Source organism: Papio anubis, chromosome 7 (assembly GCF_008728515.1).
Source record: "Papio anubis isolate 15944 chromosome 7, Panubis1.0, whole genome shotgun sequence".
Classification (NCBI taxonomy): Eukaryota; Metazoa; Chordata; class Mammalia; order Primates; family Cercopithecidae; genus Papio; species Papio anubis.
Genome location: NC_044982.1, coordinates 153112411 through 153132887, shown reverse-complemented (window position 1 = coordinate 153132887; position 20477 = coordinate 153112411). Strand labels below are relative to the sequence as shown.

General features: G+C 43.2%; 1 protein-coding gene across 15 annotated transcripts in view; it reads left to right on the top strand.

Moving 5' to 3' along the window:
• The window catches only part of RYR3 (ryanodine receptor 3), a 569735-nt gene that overhangs the window by 515818 nt on the left and 33440 nt on the right, over positions 1-20477 (top strand). For 13 of the 15 annotated variants that reach the window (XR_002523591.2, XM_021941701.2, XM_021941703.2 and 10 more), the window contains 12 exons: positions 3351-3447; positions 5105-5211; positions 6264-6315; positions 7260-7316; positions 8944-9043; positions 9197-9276; positions 11191-11267; positions 13724-13797; positions 14365-14382; positions 14789-14869; positions 15318-15406; positions 19069-19197. Coding sequence is in view for 14 of the 15 variants with exons in the window: in XM_021941701.2 (XP_021797393.2) it covers positions 3351-3447; positions 5105-5211; positions 6264-6315; positions 7260-7316; positions 8944-9043; positions 9197-9276; positions 11191-11267; positions 13724-13797; positions 14365-14382; positions 14789-14869; positions 15318-15406; positions 19069-19197 (961 nt within the window). In the remaining variant the exon portion in view is untranslated. The remainder of the gene's footprint in view (positions 1-3350; positions 3448-5104; positions 5212-6263; positions 6316-7259; positions 7317-8943; positions 9044-9196; positions 9277-11190; positions 11268-13723; positions 13798-14364; positions 14383-14788; positions 14870-15317; positions 15407-19068; positions 19198-20477) is intronic. The other 2 variants (XM_021941705.2, XM_021941704.2) reach the window with 1 other exon arrangement.

Sequence of the window (20477 nt, the reverse complement as noted above, 5' to 3'; positions counted from 1 at the left end):
CTACTTTTGCTGAGGTGGGATTCTTGGTTAGCATGTAAAGGCTTCTGGGAAAAAAAAAAAACTTTTCAGAAACATTTTACCCCAAATTCCACCAACAGGTCCAATAGTATTTCTCTGCTCAGGCACTTGACACTAAAATCACCATTTCCTCAGCAGGTACAGAAATGTAACTTGAACATCTTTTAGTACAGTGTACTAGCTGTCAAAATATAGAAAGGCTGGAGATGTCTCAAGAGGCTTGCCAGAGGCGCAATGCCTTTGGGTGTTTTAGCTTATACTTTGAAGTAAAATATATTTGGAGCTTTTTCTGAAAAGTTTGGGACATATCCTTGTCAATAGAGGGACTAGTATCAGTGACAGACTGGCCCAGAGTTGACCACCCAGACTGATTCAGTGTCTTTGGTGAGACGGTAACATTCCTGTCCTCAGACTCATTGCAGAGTGGGTGTGGTTGGGTCTTCAGTCAATAAGAAAAGCTAGTAATTGAATATCAGCCTCCGTTTCATTGACTTACCAAATCAGGAGGAATATTCTCACTTGCTCAGGGAGAATAGGCTGACTTAGACAAGTGTATACTCTGAAGCTTATGTGAATCAATGTGTTTCTTTGGAATATCAGATAAAGGGCTATTCCTATGCTTGACATTTTGTTTTCATCAAATTGTGGATCTTGGTCATCATTTGTCCAGAGTAGCCTATAACCTCATCCTGAGCCAACTGACCACCTGGGCTTTCTTAGTTAGGGTCTTTGAAGATAGTTAAGAATGATGGTCTCGGCCGGTCGCAGTGGCTCACTCCTGTAATCCTCACACTTTGGGAGGCTGAGGCGGGCGGATCACTTGAGGTCAGGAGATTGAGACCAGCCTGGCCAACATGGTGAAACCCTGTCTCTACTAAAAATACAAAAAAAACTTAGCCAAGCATGGTGGCGTGCGCCTGTAATCCCAGCTACTTGGGAGGCTGAGGCAGGAGAATCGCTTGAACCCAGGAGGTGGAGCTTGCAGTGAGCCGAGGTCACGCCACTGCATTCCAGTCTGGGCGACAGAGTGAGACTCCATCTCAAAAAAAAAAAAAAAAATTTAAAAAAATCAATCAGGCTTGGTGGTGGCAGCCTGTAATCCCAGCTACTCAGGAGGCCGAAGCGGGAGAATCGCATGAACCTGGGAGACGGAGGTTGCAGTAAACTGAGATAGCGCCATTGCACTCCAGCCCGGGCAACAGAATGAGACTGTCTTCAAAAAAAAAAAAAAAAAGAATCACGGTCTCTGAGACACATACCTGCTCCAACAGATCTCTTTCAAGAAAACAGATTACTATCTTTGGAAGAGAATGAGGCACCACCAAATCAAGTAGAATTCCTGAATGAAAAGCTGAGAAACAAGCTCGAGCAGTCCTGGGCATTAAGGCTGCTGAAGTGCTGACAGAAAAGTGAGATTCATAGCCTGTTAGAAAAAGCAAAAGTGCATAGAATTTGTGTTTGTTTTCTGGAAGTGTCAAAACATCAGAAAGTGTTTCCTTCCCTAGCTGGTTGAGATTTCTACCTGACATTGTGCTGAGGTGGCCTCCAAAAGAGCCCAGCTCTAAAGCACATGTCTCTAGGACCAGAACAGCTAGGCAGAAATTACATCTCTCAAAAACAAGCATTTTTTTCTAAATCCACTGAAGATATTAGTACCATCCTTACGTATCTGGGCTACACTTTCGGTAGTTTTACTCTGTATGGGTAAGAGTCGGTCACATTCACTATGTCCTTCATGAAGCATGAGCGTCCCTAACCCAGTTGTTGTAGAGGAGCTGCTGTGGGTGATCTCTCCAGCATGGAGTGCTGTAAGTAGATTTCATAACAACAGAGAAGCTGGTGATGGAGACAACTTCTCTTCTCCACCTTGTGATCCTCTAACTACGTAGAATCTCCCAAACTAAAGGGCTAAAGGGATTTATTTTATTATGTGGAAACTTTCTCTGATGCTAGTTTTTAAAAGAAAACTTGTATGCTTCTCTCCAGACACAAAATTAATAATTTCTTCCTGAGCACCTTTCAACAAGTTTGGCTGGAAAAGGTTAATGAAAAAACTCAGTATGACAGGCTTATACCCATTTTAATGGTAATGTAACCTGTGGAGAGACCTGCTCATTCTCTGCACACTCCTCCTTTATTGACCATGATTTAACGTTACCATAAAAACACGAATTTGTACAATTTTCAGGAAGAATTCTGATTGGTCAGATTTGAAGAAAGATGGCAAGGGCTGTGTTCTACCAAAAACCATGACCAGGGCTTAATGACTCTGGTGTTGACTTTTGTCTTCCTCTCCTCTCCTTCCCTCCTCACCACTGTCCTCACATTTTGTAAACACTTGGCTGCTTTTGCTTTGCAGTGGCTAATACTCCCAGAAGTCAATCCTGGCTTATCGGGAGTGGCTCGTGCCAGTTATTCAGTGCACCCACATACCAGGGACATAACTCGAATCCATGAGGCACACAGAAAATATGCCAATGACGTAACGTGCTTAAACCTTGCCTTGTTAAGTAGAAGCTGGAGCACCTTACCAGTGTGGTTACTTGGAGAATGAAAAGAAGCCACACTTTGGTATTTTGTTATCTCTAAGATGAAACCACTGATCATCCGTATGACTTAGATTGGATTACCTAGAAGGGTGATCAGCCTAAAGGAATACTGAAATTGCCATAGGAAGCAAATACTTCAGGACTGCTACTTGGCCTCATGATTGATTTCTCACTGAAGAGGAAATGTGATAAAGACCCTTTGAAGGCCGGGCGCGGCGGCTCACGCCTGTAATCCCAGCACTTTGGGAGGCTGAGACGGGCGGATCACAAGGTGAGGAGATCGAGACCATCCTGGCTAACATAGTGAAACCCCGTCTCTACTAAAAAAATACAAAAAAAATTAGCCGGGCGAGGTGGTGGGCGCCTGTAGTCCCAGCTACTGGGGAGGCTGAGGCAGGAGAATGGCATGAACCTGGGAGGTGGAGCTTGCAGTGAGCCAAGATCGCGCCACTGTACTCCAGCCTGGGTGACAGAGCGAGACTCCGTCTCAAAAAAAAAAAAAAAAAAAAAAGACCCTATGAGAACAGAGTAGGATTACCGATAACTGCCATGTCTTGCTAACCACTGTCATTTTCAGAAGATGCTCTAATATTCAAGACTCGTCATGGTAGAGGGTTCTGGTTTCTTTAAAGTGAGCTCTGTGGTATGCCACTGGCTACCCTGACCAATCAGAAGATAAGAATTGTACAAAAGTTTGTCCTGCTTACTAACCATTAACTGCCCAAACTACAAGAACAAGTTCCATGGATCGCTCTTGACCTCCCTCTCACCCCTTCCGCTCAGGCACCGCTCTATTAACCTCTTCCTCCATGGCTATCAGAGATTTTGGATAGAAACAGAGGAGTATTCCTTTGAAGAGAAACTAGTACAGGATTTGGCTGTAAGTACTGACTGCCCTGGGAGCAGATATGGGTGTGGTTGAATTTGATTTCTGAATTCACGGGTGTGGTTGTAACAGTTAAACGTTCACAAGGAATCGTGTGTATACATTTGAAAAGCACTAACTGTGTAAATGCTCAGGGGAGGCCCTGCTAATAGTTGTAGGAGCCAGAGGATGAATAGTCCCTTGGAGGTGCTAATACTATCATCATCATCCTCATCGTCGCTGTTAACAACTAATATTTCTTGAAATGCGCAGCCATGTCATGGGGGGTTCATGCTAAGTGAAGTTTTGAGCACCATTGGTTGCAGGAGGCCACCCCAGCCATAGCCCCACATTCCTACTCAGTAGTTCTGCTTTGGGGAAGGTGCATCTAAATACCCTTCCTGCATCTTAGATTTCTGTATTTGATCTTTCAGAAAATTTGGCATGCCTTGTCTCCAACAGACTTCATGCTCTAAAGTCACTTAAAATGACACACGAGGGGGAAACTTACTGCAGAGGTGCCACAGAGCCTCATTCTGGTTCAGAGAGAAAATAAACCCCCCTTCTCTCTGGCCAGCCTGTGGTTCTTTTTCTCCTTCTCCCACGAACCTTTTTCTCTTATCACTCACTCTCTCCGTTCATCTTGTCCTGTGTTTCTGACAGTCACTCTTTTCTGAATGTCTTTCTATCGTCCCCTGTCACCCTCTGTTTCTTTCCTTCTTTTTTAAAGCCTTTTCCTATTGTTTTCCTTCCCTTTGTCTTTATGTCTTTCATTCTTCTCATATATTCCTGTTGGTGAGAAAGACACTTGTTGTTTTTCTCAGTTTCTTGATGAGTGTGAAGGTGAAAATGAGCGTCATTTCAGCCCTCTACTTCCTCTGAACCACTCATACAACCCATGTAGTTCTCACCAATTTACCGAATACGGTCCACCCTGCTGGCTCTGCCACTGCTAGAAAATTCACTTTTACCTCTGACATTAGCTGCTGTTTCTCTTTCCGTGAAAGGTGATAAAGAAAAGACCTGCTAAAGGGAGAAGGGCAAGGCCTGCCGCTCCAGGATGGCAGCTCTCGGGAGCAACAAGAATTTTAGAAGCAAGAGTTAGGTTAGGAAAGAGAAATGTTTTGCTGGGTTGAATCTAGACGAGTATTAGACCCAAAATGGCCCCACTGCTTTGTAACTCTTGCCCCACCTCCATGTCGAGCCCAGCTCTTCAAACGAAATGTCAGCTGTTGGCCTGAGAGAGCCAGTCTTTGGCCTGAGAGAGCCAGTCTTTGGCCTGAGAGAGCCAGTCTGTCTTTCAGGTGGCTCTGTGGGGTTTTCCTCCTGAACTCAGGTGCCCAGAGCTTGCATGAGAGGTCAGCTGATTGGGATCTGTAGCTATTCCCTTTATGGGCAGCCTTTTGCTTTTTATTTTGTTTTAACCTGAAATTGGAATGTTTCTTTGATTGGCTGTAAAAATAAAAAATACATATACATATATACACATATATCTCAAACCTCGCACCTTTAGGGCTTCTATCCTGAAATAAATAGATGACGTAGTGGTTTTGTTTTGTGCTTTAGTCTGATGCATTCTATGCCTTGCGCTTTACCTTCTCTTTGTTCGCATGCAGTCACGTGGCACGAGATTAAATTCATGCCTAAAACCTATCTGTGTTGGTTTGTGTAGAAATCTCCAAAGGTGGAAGAGGAGGAGGAGGAAGAGACCAAAAAACAACCTGACCCACTGCATCAGATCATTCTCTATTTTAGCCGCAACGCTCTCACGGAGAGGAGGTCAGAACCACCAGATCACCTGCTTCTCCCACGCACCAGGGATACTTGTGTCCACTCCTAACCTTCCCCTCTCAGACGGCAGTGGGTGGAAAGGGGAAGCCGGATTTGAGCAGCCCTCCTTGCTGCCTTATATGTGGCCATCAAGATATGTCTAGGGAGCCAGGCGCGGTGGCTCACGCCTGTAATCCCAGCACTTTAAGAGGCCAAGGCGGGTGGACCGTCTGAGGTCAGGAGTTCGAGGCCAGCCTGACCAACATGGTAAAACATTGTCTCTACTGAAACTACAAAATTAGCCAGGCGTGGTGGTGCACGCCTGTAATCCCAGCTACTCAGGAGGCTGAGGCAGGACAGTCGCTTGAACCCGGGAGTCAGAGGCTGCAGTGAGCGAAGATTGCGCCATTGCATTCCAGCCTGGGCAATAAGAGCGAAACTCCGTCTCCAGAAAAAAAGATATGTCTAGGGAAACTACATCAAGCCACAGCCTGCTCTTCATAATGTCGGACACGGAGCTGAAGATTAAACAGCCTAAAACTGTTTCCATGAATCAGTTAATCTCTGAATTCCATGTTAAGCCAATGCTGGTTCACATTTTCAGAGTAGTTTCTAAGAATCAGAGTGGGGGAAGGGATTTTCTGATTAATTCACCAGTACTTATAATTTGAAATTTATATGACTCTCAGTCTTTCTTGTGAGGTCCAAAGAGTAGCCTGCTAAGACCGGGCACGGTGGCTCATGCCTGTAATTCCAGCACTTTGGGAGGCCAAGGCGGGTGGATCACTTGAAGCAGGAGTTTGAGACCAGCCTGGCCAATATGGTGAAACCCTGTTTGTACTAAAAATACAAAAAAATTAGCTGGGTGTGGTGGCAGGTGCCTGTCCTCCCAGCTACTGGGAAGGTTGAGGCAGGAGAATCACTCAAATCCAGGAGGTGGAGGTTGCAGTGAGCCGAGGTCGCACCATTGCACTCCAGCCTGGGGGACAAGAGCAAAACTGTGTCTCAAAAAAAAAAAAAAAAAAAAGTATCCTGCTAAATATTTCCTCCATTCTTTCCAGCAAATTGGAAGACGACCCTTTGTACACCTCCTATTCCAGCATGATGGCTAAGGTACACCCAGCTTTTCTGCCCATTGTCTCTGTCTGTCTATCTTCCCTTAGACTTCTTTAGATGCATGAAAATTGTCATGTTGCATAGCAGGCCTGGGACTTTGTCATGACGTAGGTTTCAGGCATTGCACAATTCATGTGCATAGAGATGATATTAGTAAACCACTTCACTGTCTTCCTAAGGAAACCTTGAAGCTTTGCAGAAACAATGAGTGCTGGTGGATAGGTTCACACTGACATTTCTAAAGCCAGCTAAATGGGGCTTAGGCATACAGACTACCCTTGTGTTTTCACTCAATGTTCAGAATACATCAGATAGTTCAAACACATCCACAGGTGGTTAGAAACTAGAGAGAGCTCCCGGTGTTCTGAAAGAGGCAGTGTGACCAGAGATGTTCTACGTCACCTAGAAAGATGGTGACCTCTAGAATGCTGAGTGAATAAGGGAAACTTTCCTGTCAGGCAGAAAGAATGTGTTGGGGTATAGGAGCACCTATTCGTTGATCTAGCTGCACCACAGGGCCCCAGTGGGAAGAGGCACTTTAGGATTCACGTCCTAGGTGGTGTGTCTCCAATCTTCTTGCCATGCCCTTGGGGCTGTATCTAGGAAGTGGCAGCTCCCTGCCTTCCTGTCTCCCATTTACACCGGAACTTTACTAAGGAAGGAGGGTTCAAGTCTGTGGTTAAACCAGCTAGGTCGCCATTGATGATGTGAGCTCCGTGTTCTCATTTCTCATTTATGAACTCTATGGTAACTGCAAAGATGGCATTTACGGTAGAAATGTTGCCCAGCAGTGGCCAAAATGTTCCTGGTTTTACACAGTGCTGAGGTCCTGAGGTGCCTGTGAATTACATGCTGTCCCCTGCCCTTGCAGAGTTGTGTTTATTAGATTCACCTTTAATTTGGTTGTCTGTCTTCTCCCTTCCCTGCTCCCTGAAATCCAGAGTTGTCAAAGTGGTGAGGACGAAGAAGAAGATGAAGACAAGGAAAAAACATTCGAAGTAAGTTCTCATGAAGGTTAAAAACAGAGCCACCCTCCAAGGCCAACAGGCCAGGCCTTCAGAGGTGGGGGCTGACGTTAGCGTAAGTGGCTCGCCCACCAGGAGTGTGTGGGTTGGCAGATCTGCCTTAATAAAGCACACCCATTAGCTGTGGTTGTCCTGTCTGTCTGCCCATGAAAAGGTAGCAGGTAGTATGCCAGTCAACAAACCACTAGCTTCGTTCTTGTGGGAAATTTTACTCAATGACTGTAGTAACAGGGGCCATAGAAGGACAAACTGAAACATCTGAAATGAAAAAAAATCAGAAAAATGAAAATCAAGTCAAGCGTAGTGGCTCACACCTGTAATCCCAGCACTTTGGGAGGCCAGGGGAGGGAAGATCACTTGAGCTTAGAAGTTCAAGACCAGCCTGGGCAACACAGGGAGACCTAACTCATCTATACAAAAATTTAAAAGTTAGCTGGGTACGGTAGTGTGCTCCTATAGTCCCAGCTGCTCAGGAGGCTGAGGTGGAAGGATAGCTTGAGCCCAAGTATTTGAGGCTGCAGTGAGTTCTGATTGTACCACTGCACTCCAGGCTGGGCGACAGTAATATCCAGTCTCTCAAATAAATAAATAAATAAATAAATGAGATTAAAAAATCAGAGGAATGGAGATACTTGAATGGTTTTTGCACTATTATTCTATAAATGCAAGTTGATAGTGATTTTTATTTTGAGGCAGTACAGGACCCTGAAATTCTCAAGATTAAGCTATATTAGGTTACTTGTACTCTTTTGTAGACAAAGTACATGACAAAACACAGCAGAAGTAAATGACTATAATTACAGTCTGGAAAGCTTTGACATTCACATAACCCATGTCTGGTAGAAAGTGTGCGGTGGCTCACGCCTGTAATCCTAGCACTTTGGGAGGCCAAGGCGGGTGGATCACCTGATGTCAGGAGTTCAAGACCAGCCTGACACTCCAGCCTGGGGCATGAGCAAAACTCTGTCTCAAAAAATGGCCTGGCCAACATGGCGAAACCCCATCTCTACTAAAAATACAAAATTAGCTGGGTGTGGTGGCACACGACTGTAACCCCAGCTACTGGGGAGGCTAAGGTAGGAGAATCGTTTGAACCCAGGAGGCAGAGTTTGCAGTGAGCTGAGATTACACCACTGCACTCCAGCCTGGGAGACAGAACGAGACTCCGTCTCCAAACCAACAAGAAGATTTGGTGAAAGTGTTAGCTGTGGTCTGAGCATTCCAGATAAGTGAGCATTTCCTGCATTCAGCCAGAAATACTCAAGTTGGCCCCTCAGCAGGTTTCCCTGTGTAACAGAACATTGAAAACAAACACATTTTAATGTCGGGTTGCTTCCCACAATTATGGTATCCAAAAGGAATGAACTGCGTTTTCTATCAGTACAAAAAATGGAAAATATATCATCAAAATAAGAGTGATGGGTAGACAGGTTTAGAAAGCTGGGTAGTGTCTGGAAATGAACTTCAGAGGTCTGCTTTATCCAAGTTGATGTGTGTTGCCTTCCTTAGGTAACTGGGAAATTCTCTCTCACCTCACTATGGGTGAACTCCCTGGTGGTGGGTGGAAACCAGTCTTTCCCTGTGATTTTTTTGCCCCCAGGAGAAGGAGATGGAGAAGCAGAAAACCCTGTATCAGCAAGCTCGGCTGCATGAGCGTGGTGCCGCGGAGATGGTCCTTCAGATGATAAGCGCTAGCAAAGGTGATTTCCCTAGTTTCTGGATGGACCCATGTAACTTCCACAAAGATATCACGCTGTGACATAAAGCCATTATTAAAGAGCCCTGCTAAGGCCCAGTAGGCATGATTTACCATCCGTTTCCTTAGTGATTCAATCGAATCTTCACCATGGCAGGTGAGATGAGCCCCATGGTGGTTGAGACTCTGAAGCTGGGGATCGCCATTCTGAACGGAGGCAATGCTGGTGTGCAACAGGTAATGGGAACTTGCGGCGTCTGGGCAGACTCCCGGGGTGTTCCCATTTGATACCCGTCACGCTTCAGGGAAGAGGAGTTGACTAGGGGTACACCCAGAATCACTTAGCTGGCATTTGTCCTTAGTGGCCAGTTACATCAGAGTAGCTGGGAACACAACCAGGGCTGGGATTCTACAGGCAAATGTGTCTTTAATAAAGAGGTTTTACCCAGGATTAAGTATAAAAAACATTTAGTTTTTCATCAGTAGATAGCTTTCTGCATAAATACTCTCTAGAAAAATGTCCTGAGAGTTAGGTTTTTACTTTAGCCCTTTATTTTCACTTATTAGCTGCCTTTATATGAGCAAGGAGCCTCAGCAGTTAAGTGGAGTTGATAAACTCATAAACCTGTTATTCGGCCAGGCGCGGTGGCTCAAGCCTGTAATCCTAGCACTTTGGGAGGCCGACATGGGCGGATCCCGAGGTCAGGAGATCGAGACCATCCTGGCTAACACGGTGAAACCCCGTCTCTACTAAAAAATACAAAAAACTAGCCGGGCGAGGTGGTGGGCGCCTGTAGTCTCAGCTACTCGGGAGGCTGAGGCAGGAGAATGGCGTAAACCCGGGAGGCGGAGCTTGCAGTGAGCTGAGATCCGGCCACCGTACTCCAGCCTGGGCGACAAAACGAGACTCCGTCTCAAAACAAAAACAAAAACAAAAACAAAAAAACCTGTTATTCATTCATTCATTCATTCATTCATTCATTGAGCAACTCTTTACTGGCTGATGACCATGCCAGGCTCTGCTGCAAAGGCTGAGGGTGTAGCAGTGAGTAATACAAATAAAAACTCCTGCCATCGTGCAGCCTACACTCTAGTGAGCATTAAATGCAACAACACGTAGAAGCATACAACCAAGTACCTGACACATAGTATTCCTTCAACAATCTGAATTGGAACAGGCTGCAGAAGACAGGAACGCACCGGTGTTTCTCAGGCCCTCCGGGTTCTGGTTAAGGGCATCTGTGTGTACAAGGAAGTGAAATTTCTTTTTTGTTGTTGTTGTTTACCTTGACTTAAATTCTGAGTGCCATTTTCTTTTTTTTTTTTTTTTTTTTTTTATTATTATACTTTAAGTTCTAGGGTACATGTGCACAACGTGCAGGTTTGTTACATATATATACATGTGCCATGTTGGTGTGCTGCACCCATTAACTTATCATTTGCATTAGGTATATCTCCTAATGCTATCCCTCCCCAAACAGACCCTTGGCATTCATGAGGGTTATATCCCAGGGCCTGTGAGAGTCTTTACATTCACAACTACCATTGTTGCATATAGCTTTTCCCAGTCTTTAACTCATCCCCCCACAATTTCTCCAATTTTTCATTAAAAACTGTCATTTTCTAAGTTATCCTTCACTTTCTGTTTCTACCACCTACCACTAGCTGTCAGTTGACTTTCTTACAGCGCCTTTTGTTTATTTTTTAAAAAACAAAATTTTTATTATGTCAGACAAAGTTCCTACCTTCCAGTAAGAGAGAACACAGGAAACAAGGCCTCGTTGTGAAAGAAATTCTGAGCTTTCAGCTAGGCTCCTCACTGGCTAAGCTCCTTGCTGCTGTGTGCCAAATTCATAGCATGAGCTATTCAGATTATAACTCAGCTTCATGATACATTACTGTATCACGGCCTTGGTGCTGGCTCCCAAATAGAAGGGACCTCAAACAGTAGGTCTATGAATGTCTTTTCTTCCCTAGAAGAAACGCCAGTGGTCCTTTATAAAATAAACATAATCTACCCCAAGGGACTCTGACTCCCTATGTAGAGGATCCAACTCAGTGTGGCTGCAGATTTCTCCATCAGGATTAGGAGGGTCAGCTCTGTGGCATAGTTGTCATAACTTTTCCCTTTACAACGTGTCTCCCTTGCAGAAAATGCTAGATTACCTAAAGGAGAAAAAGGATGCTGGATTCTTTCAAAGCCTTTCTGGTCTTATGCAGTCTTGCAGGTAAATGCGGGAAAACTACCACAGCATTTAAAAAACTCTTGCCTCTAAGGATAGGTGGCAGGGGAAGGGGAGCACAAAATGTACTGGCCTACCATAGAATTCTGGAGAGAGGAGTCACCTACTTTAGAAAGCTGAGAGAGTGGGTGGTGTTCCTCCAGTCTTCAGGATTACAATTCAACTAGCCTTCAGAGGGGAAAATGGGATTGCCATTAGCCACGTACCCACGCTCCCTCACTGGCGTTGTGTGTAATCTCCTTTCCTTACCTCCATTTTTATGTTGCTCTCCCAGGAGGCTCAGTGTGCACATTAAGTTTCTCCTCAAACATGTATGCCCATAAAAGTCAAACCAGAAAAGAATGGAAAAGCAGGGGGATTCCTGACCATGACTCAAGGCTATGTTTTATTAAAGCCACTAGGTACAAACTTTGTTCATCTTATCTTAACAGTTCTTTGAGCTCGAACGTGTGTTAGGGTGGTATGTATTTTGACACATCCATTTTGACAGGGGTACCTCCTGGCGTGGGACCATTTTGACATAGCCTAAAAAACAAGGCTTTGAACTTTCCATTCATATGATTAAGCTGTTTAAGCCACCCCTCATGGCTGAACGGCTCTGACACATAAATGATATATAACCAAGAGTCATAGGTCATGATACTTGCTCAATTCAGAGATGAGCCAGACTGTATCTAAGAAAAGTGTCAGCCTATTGTCTAAGATTCATATGTATTTGGATAGGCTGCAAATAATTGTAAAAGAAATTAAACTTTTAATTACCTAGCTCATTTACCTCCAATTATGCTTTCCATTTAAAAATTTGGAGGATGGACATCCTTTCTTTTGGTGGACTATATACTTTTGCTAACCATATTTCACTGGATAAAATATCGTAACCCGGACAGTAGGGAGTGTATCTGAGCTGCAGGATAATTCTTTATTCTCAGCTCTGTGGGGCTTCTTCCCCACCAACAGTTTATTCATTTATTATCTCTCTCAGGAAAACAAAACGGAGTATTTCCAGGCCTGACCCTCTGAGGCTAAAATAGTACGTATGAACTCAGAGATGGCAAAAATCAAGGCAGCTCAACTTCATATTGCTCATAAAATTATCCATTTACTTTCTAAGAGTTCTCTCAGTATCCTGTAATCCTTAATATTTCTAAACTCATGTATAATGACAGTTTGGAGAGACAGGTGATACATGCTTAGATGCCAACTGAGTTCTAACAGAAGTTTTAAGATGTCTTACTGCTGGGTTTTGTATGATGATGAAAACAATGTATGTTTTTAAAATATTTAAGCAGTAGGGAAATTAAAACATTCAAAATGGGTATTTAGGAATGGAGTAAGGATCAGAAATGTGTGTTGCACAGATTCACATTCAAAACTGCTGCTTCAGAGCAACTATGTCCAAATGGCTTTTCCCATGTTTTCCTCCCCTGGCAGCTAAACCACAGTAGAAGGATAGCTTTGTGTTGATGAGCAGGCCTTTTTGCCGGCAGAATCTGGGGGAAAAAACAAACAAAAATGGCAATAGAGATTTCACTGTTTACCTAAATCATTTTTACCTAAGTGATGAAATTAGGTAAATGGAATTTACATAAATCACAAAACGTGTGACTCCTTAAAAAGAAAACAGGAACGCCAGATGTTTCTCCATGGCTTTGCCCAGTGGCAGAAGGAAAGCTAAGTTTTGCAGAGTCTTAATGAACTTAGCCATAAACTTTCCTAAGAGCTATATTCTATGTTCTATGAAACCTTTCAGATTGAGGAATAAGTTAGACTCTGTTAGTAAAATGGAATGAGCCCCACTTAGAAAGAAATGATCATATAGTGGATTCATCACCAAGCTTTGTGGTTGCACTAAGGCTTCCTGGCTAAGTAAAATTTGGCAGTGGCTGTGACTGGGAAGGTTGTGGGGAGGAGGGACAAAAAATGAAGGACAACTTGTCATAGGTTCAGGAACATGTGGAGACACCATTGCCTATGGAAAGCGGAACCTCAACTTCTATAGGCTTTTGCATGTTGTAGAATCATAAAAGGGTGTGGCCCTTTGAAATCTGGAAGTTTGTAGCTTGTCCTAAGCTCTGGAAACCACAATTCCATGTGATTCTCAGAGAAAGTAGGTAAAGGTGGGAGGCAAACATGAATCAGCGCAGTTTAGAGTAAACTTTCCCTCGAGAAATCTTCAAAACAAATGATTCCTTCTTTATTTGGAAAACCCTTCTAAACCTTCAAAAGAAAAGACACAAAGTCTGTGAGCTACAAGCACCTAAGACAACGCTGCTCGGCACAAAACCAAGGAATCATTAGACTTTCAACCACCCTGGAATGTGTTAGTTTATTTATGATAACACAGGGGCAGGATATTCTTAGTCAATAGATACACTAACGTTAGAAATCTGCTTTCCCAGTGTGCATAGCCCTGAACTTTGTTTCTTTCTGTCTATTAAAAGTGTCCTTGATTTGAATGCATTTGAGAGGCAGAATAAAGCTGAAGGCCTGGGGATGGTGACTGAAGAAGGAACACGTAAGTAACTAGTAAATGTGAAGGCCATTCTCTTCCTGATTAAAATCTTTTTTTTTTTTTTTTTCCCCAGGCAGAGTTTCGCTCTTGTTGCTCGGGCTGGACTGCAGTGGCGCGATCTCAGCTCACTGCAACCTCTGTCTCCTGGGTTCAGGCAATTCTCCTGCCTCAGCCTCCCGAAGAGCTGGGATTACAGGCATCCGCCACCATACCCAGCGAATTTTTTGTAGTTTTAGTAGAGGTGGCGTTTTATCATGTTGGCCAGGCTGGTCTTGAACTCCTGACCTCAGGTGATCCACCCCACCTTGGCCTCTCATAGTGCTGGAATTACAGGCGTGAGCCCCCGCACCCAGCTGTTTAAAATCTTAATTACCTATTTCTGGTCAGAGCTTATGTCTGCTTAATATGCAGGGACTTGCTCTGTTTCAGCAAAATGTTTCCAAAAGTAGCTTTAATAAAGCTATCATCTAGGATAGATGTGTTCACATAGCCAGTGTTAACTAAAGACAGTTTATCATGATGTTTACAGTTTTCTTACTTTGTATTCTTCAATTTTTCTCTCGTTACCAGTCATTGTTCGTGAACGTGGTAAGTTTCAGTTTCTGGCCTGAGTTCCTACCATGTGTGTGAATCCCTAGGAGATCTCATTTAATTGCCTCAGCACAGAAACATTTTAGGCTTGGTGGTTGCATGTTGAGTTGAACTCAGCAGTTTGGTACTTAATTAAAGAAGTGTCTTCCATCTGTAAAGCATGGGTTATGGACCGTGAGCCATTTACTCTCCTTACCCAGTTGTCTTCATTACAAATGCATTTGTTGAGCATTGTGCTCTGCAGCCTCAGCTCAGTTTAATCGGGCTTTTCACCATTCATCCAGAGTTCCTTTTCCAAACCATTCTGACACAACTCCTTTATCATCTGTGTAGTCACTTGCATTAGAAAGTATTCTCTGTTGAGAAGCCAAACCGATGCTCATCAACATTTTATGTTTTCAAGGTGAAAAAGTACTCCAGAATGACGAGTTCACGCGTGATCTCTTTAGATTCCTACAGTTACTTTGTGAGGGACATAACAGTGGTGAGTGGAACAGATTGATCTGCCAAGGAAACACAGCACTCAGGGACAAAACTAAAATTCCATTCAGTAGGCCCCCATTTGATGCAACTAGTTGTTAACTGCAGGACATCAGTTAATGCATTCCTCAATAAGAAACTATGTGAATATCATGGCTAGTGATATTTAGTGCCACCAAGGCTAAGCTGCTTCCAGAATCTTTAGATGAGAAATCTAAATACCCAGCCCTTTCCATCTAGCCCGTTGGGGCTCATTAAGTCCAGTTTCTGGTGTCGGCAGGTTGGGGGGTGCTCAGAGCAGAGCTCTGCCCTACAGGGTCTGCCATGATCCAAACATGGTATTCTTGTAAGCCTTTTCACATAGACTGTCTTATCTGAGCTCAGCTGAGAGGGCATGCCTGGCCCCCTTGGCATGGCAGGGACAAGCTCTGACCCAGCACTGGTGCTCTCAGACTTTCAGAACTTCCTGCGGACTCAGATGGGTAACACCACCACCGTGAATGTCATCATCAGCACTGTGGACTACCTTCTGCGTCTGCAGGTGAGTGGGAGGGCCTTGGACAATGGGACCTCTCACCTTTGCTGCCAAAAGATAAACAGTTACACAGGGTCAGGGACAGCCCAGAATACAGTCAGACCCCCATAAGGGAGGCGTTGTAATGTATATCCACAGATGCATGGGAAGTCCAGCGTCCAAAGAGTACATTTGAAGGCAGAAGTGGGAGATGTGGTTAAACACCAAATCATCTGTTATAAAATGCTGGTTTACTTTAGTTTTGCCAGTGAAAACCGATCTGTGGTGCTATAAAACAATCAAGAGCTATAAGACAACCAAAAGCTCTGAAATAACCTGTGAATGAGAATAGATTTCACTAGAAAAAAAGACTTACACGAGATGATAGGAATAGGATGAGTTTACAAGTTCGTGTTGAGAAGTCAGACGGTTTGTTTCAAGGGAGTCCAAATTATGTTGAGAAAATCTATACAAACATATTAACAAAAAGATTTTTTTTTTCCTCTTTGCTGATTCCTCATCCTGGTTCTGCCACTTACTGGTTTGTAACCTAGAGCAATCTATTTAACGCGCCTGTGTTCCAGGTTTTTCATCAGTAAAAGGGGTAGCACCTGTGCCATAGGGTGGTACATTTGAATACAGGTATACCTCATTTTATTGCAGTCGATTTGATTGTGCTTCACAGATGCTGTGTGTTTTACAAATCGAAGGTTTGTGGTAACCCTGCATCAAGCAAGTCTATCTGCCGTTTTACCAGCAGCATGTACTGACTTGGTGTCTCTGTCACATTTTGATGATTCTCACAATATTTCAGACTTTACACTATTATACTTGTAAGGTGATCAGTGATCTTCGGTGTTACTATCGTAATTGTTTTGGGGTGCCATGAAATATGCCCATGTAAGACAGCAAACTTAATCAATGTTGCGTGTGTTCTGACCACTCCACCAACTGTTCCCCCTCCTCCTCAGGCCTGTCTGTTCCCTGAGACATAACAGTGTTGAGGTTCGGTCAGTTAATAACCCTACAATGGCCTCTGAGTGTTCGAGTGAAAGGATGAGTCACATGTCTCCCACTTTAAATCAAAAGCTAGAAATGATTAAGCTTAGGAAGGAAGGCATGTTGAAAGCTAAGACAGGCCAAAAGCTAGGCCCCTTGCACTAAACAGCCAAGCTATGCAAAGAAAAAGGACATTAAAAGGGCTGCCTCAGTGAACATATGAATGATAAGATAGCAAAATACCCTTATTACTGAAATGGGGACAGTGCGAGTGGTCTGGATAGAAGGTCAAACCAGCGACAACGTTCTCGTAGGCCAAAATCTAATCTAGAGCAGGGCTTTAACTCTCTTCAATTCTGTGAAGGCTGAGAGAGGTGAGGAAGCTGCCTAAGAACAGTTTAAAGCTAGCAGAGTTTGGTTCATGAGGTTTAGGGAAAGAAGTCATCTCCATAACAAAAGTGTAAGGTAAAGCAGCAAGTGCAGATGTAGAAGCTGCAGCAAGTTATCCAGAAGATCTAGCTAGGATAATTGATGAAGGTGGTCACACTAAACAACAGATTTCCCGCATACATGAAACAGCCTTCTCCTGGAAGAGGGATACCATCTAGGACTTTCATAGTTAGAGAGGACAAGCCAATAGCTCGCTTCAGAGCTTCAAAGGACAAGCTGACTTTCTTATCGGGGCAGTCCAGCTGGTAGCTTTAAGTTGAAGCCACTGCTTGTTTACCATTCCAGAAATTCTAGGGCCCTTAAGAATTATGGTAAATCTACTCTGCCCATGCTCTATGTATGGAAGAACAAAGCTTGGATTGTCATCGTTTACAGCATGGTTTATGATTTTAAGCCCACTCTTGACACCCACTGCTCAGAAAAAAAAAAGATTCCTTTCAAAATATTACCGTTCGTTGACCATGCACCTGGTTCCAAGAGCTCTGATGGAGATATACAAGGAAATGAATCCTGTTTTCATGCCTGCTAATACAACATTTATTCTGCAGCCCATGGATCAAGGAGTAATTTTGACTTGCAAGTCTTATTTTTTAAGAAATGCATTTTGTAAGGCTACAGCTGCTATAGATAGTGATTCCTCTGATGGATCTGGGCAAGGTAAGTTGAAAACCTTCTGGAAAAGATTCAACATTGTAGATGTCATTAAAAAACACTGTGGGTCAGGCACAGTGGCTCACGTCTGTAATCCTAGCACTTTGAGAGGCCGAGGCAGGCGGATCACAAGGTCAGGAGATTGAGACCATCCTGAATAACATGGTGAAACCCCGTCTCTACTAAAAATACAAGAAAAAAATTAGCCGGACGTGGTGGCAGGTGCCTGTAGTCCCAGCTACTCAGGAGGCTGAGGCAGGAGAATGGCATGAACCCGGGAGGTGGAGCTTGCAGTGAGCCAGGATTGTACCACTGCACTCCAGCCTGGGCGACAGAGCAAGACTGCATCTCAAAAAAAAAAAAAAGAAAAAAGAAAAATATTGTGATTCGTGGGAAAAGGTCAAAAGATCAACATTAACAGGAGTTGAAGAAGTTGATTGCAACCCTTGCAGATGATTTGGAGGGGTTCAAGACTTCAGTGGAGGAAATAACTGCAGATGTGTTGGAAATAGCAAGAGAACTGGGATTAGTAGTGGAGCCTGAAGAACATAAACCTGAATTGCTGCAATCTCATGATCAAACTTTGACAAATGAAGAGTTGCCTCTCATGGATGAGCAAAGAAAGTGGTTTCCTGAGATGGAATCTTGCTGGTGAAAACACTCTAAACATTGTTGAAATGCCAAAAGGGATTTAAAATATTACATAAACTTAGTTCATAAAGGAGTGGCAGGATTTGAGAAGATTGGCTCCAATTTTGAAAGAAGTTCTGTGGGTAAAATGCTATCAAACAGTACATGCTACAGAGAAATCTTTCATGAAAGGAAGTCAATTGATGCAGTTAACATTGTCTTATTTTAAGAAATTGCCACAGCCACCTCAACCTTCAGCAGCCACCACCCTGTTCAGTCAGTGGCCAGCAACATCAAGGCAAGGCTGTTCACCAGCAAAAAGATGGTGGAACTTACAACTTGCTGAGAGCTCAGATGATTGTTAGCACTTTTTAGCCATAAGCATTTTTTAATGATGGCATGTACATTGTGTTTTAAAGACATAATGCTGTTGCACACTTAACAGACTACAGCATATTGTAAACATAACTTTCATGTGCACTGAGAAATCAACATTTTGTACAACTCACTTTATTGTAATATTCACTTTACTGTAGTTTATCTGTAATCAAACTCAGATTAGCTCTGAATCTCTGATGTATGCCCATATATGTAATGCACTCAGAACAATGTCTGGCACTTACAATGTTAGCTGTTACGTTGTTGCTGTTATTATGATTATTTGGATAATTACCATGATCTTCACATATTTCACATTGAATAAATTATCCTAGTTCTTAGTCTCCCAGTTCCAGCTGAAGGCAGTCCTCACTCCTATCTGTTCTTTCCTCTGGAGGGATATTTGTGCTTGAAAGATTCTAGAGGTCAAGTATCTCTGCGCGTCTTCACAGGGTCTCTGGCTCCTGTCAGAGCAAAGAGGTCATAGAGATGCGGGATTCTCATGTACCCTTTCCAAACACCGAGTTTAGCTTCACTGACTGAAGTCTGAGAAATACTAAGCTCTACTCATTTGTTTTTAGGAATCAATCAGTGATTTCTACTGGTATTATTCAGGGAAGGACATCATTGATGAATCCGGACAGCACAATTTCTCCAAAGCTCTGGCAGTCACCAAGCAGATTTTCAATTCTCTTACAGAATACATCCAGGTATGTGCTACAGAGTGCATGGCTGAAAGCCAAGAGAACATTGTTGATATGCATATATTCTATATTCCCTACAGAATACTTGATTGTACACAGGGCACTATCCATCCAGCCCTAATGCTGACAATATTTACTTTCTATAAATAGGAAGCAATAGTACGTGCATTCCACAAGAAGCTATAGTTTGGGGTCCCCCAACTAGACCTGTTTATAGTGTTCACACTTTATTTGCATTTATCTAGTTACGTTTTGCTTTCCCTCCTAAACTAAAAATTTTTCATGGAAAGAAAATGTCTTACTCAACTTAAAATTCTTTATATCTAGAACGATGTCTGGCATATATCTGTTCAGTAAGCATGGAGAGTGGAGTGGAGAAATGATTCATAGAATAAAGGAATGAAGGGATAAATGATGTTTTCTTGATGGTATGAGATTAAAAACAGGATCCATGAGATCCTACTGACTTGTCAGAAACTAACTCTGGAAGAAGTAACTTCAGAAGCACACAAACTACATGCAGTGGCGGTCAAATCTGCAAGGGAATTTCATGTTAAATGTCTAGATGTTGCAGCAGTCTTTCTCCATTGGTAGCATTTTCTATTCATTGTCTATGGTGGTCTAGCTATTTTGGAAAAGGAACAGAGGATATATTCAGGCATAATTTGCTATAAAATTAGTAGGCATATCATTACCCTCTGTGATACAAGTTTTTTTTAAAGCAAAAGTAATACTTCATCTTCAGATTACCATAATGAGGAGACTCATGAATAGGGCTTTTATTCATTCATTCAACAAAACGCTCGGCTTGTACTCTGTGCTGTGGTTCATGAAAAGAAGCACAGTATATTGCCTCTACCCATAAAGAGCTTACAATGTAATTGAGAAAATACATATGCACAAGGAAAATTATTCAATATAAGATGATCATACGGCCGGGCGCGGTGGCTCACGCCTGTAATCCTAGCACTTTGGGAGGCTGAGGCGGGTGGATTGTCTGAGCTCAGGAGTTTGAGACCAACCTGGGCAACATGGTGCAACCGTGTCTCTACTAAAATACAAAAAATTAGCTAGGCATGGTGGCATGCGCGTGTAGTCCCCGCTATTCGGGAGCCTGAGGCAGGAGAATCACTTGAACCCAGAAGGCAGGGTTGCAGTGAGCTGAGATCACACGGCTGCACTCCAGCCTGGGCGACAGCAAGACTCAGTCTCAATAAATAAATAAATTAATTAATTAATCATACATGATTTAAAATAATCATACATACTGTGCTTAAGAACCACAT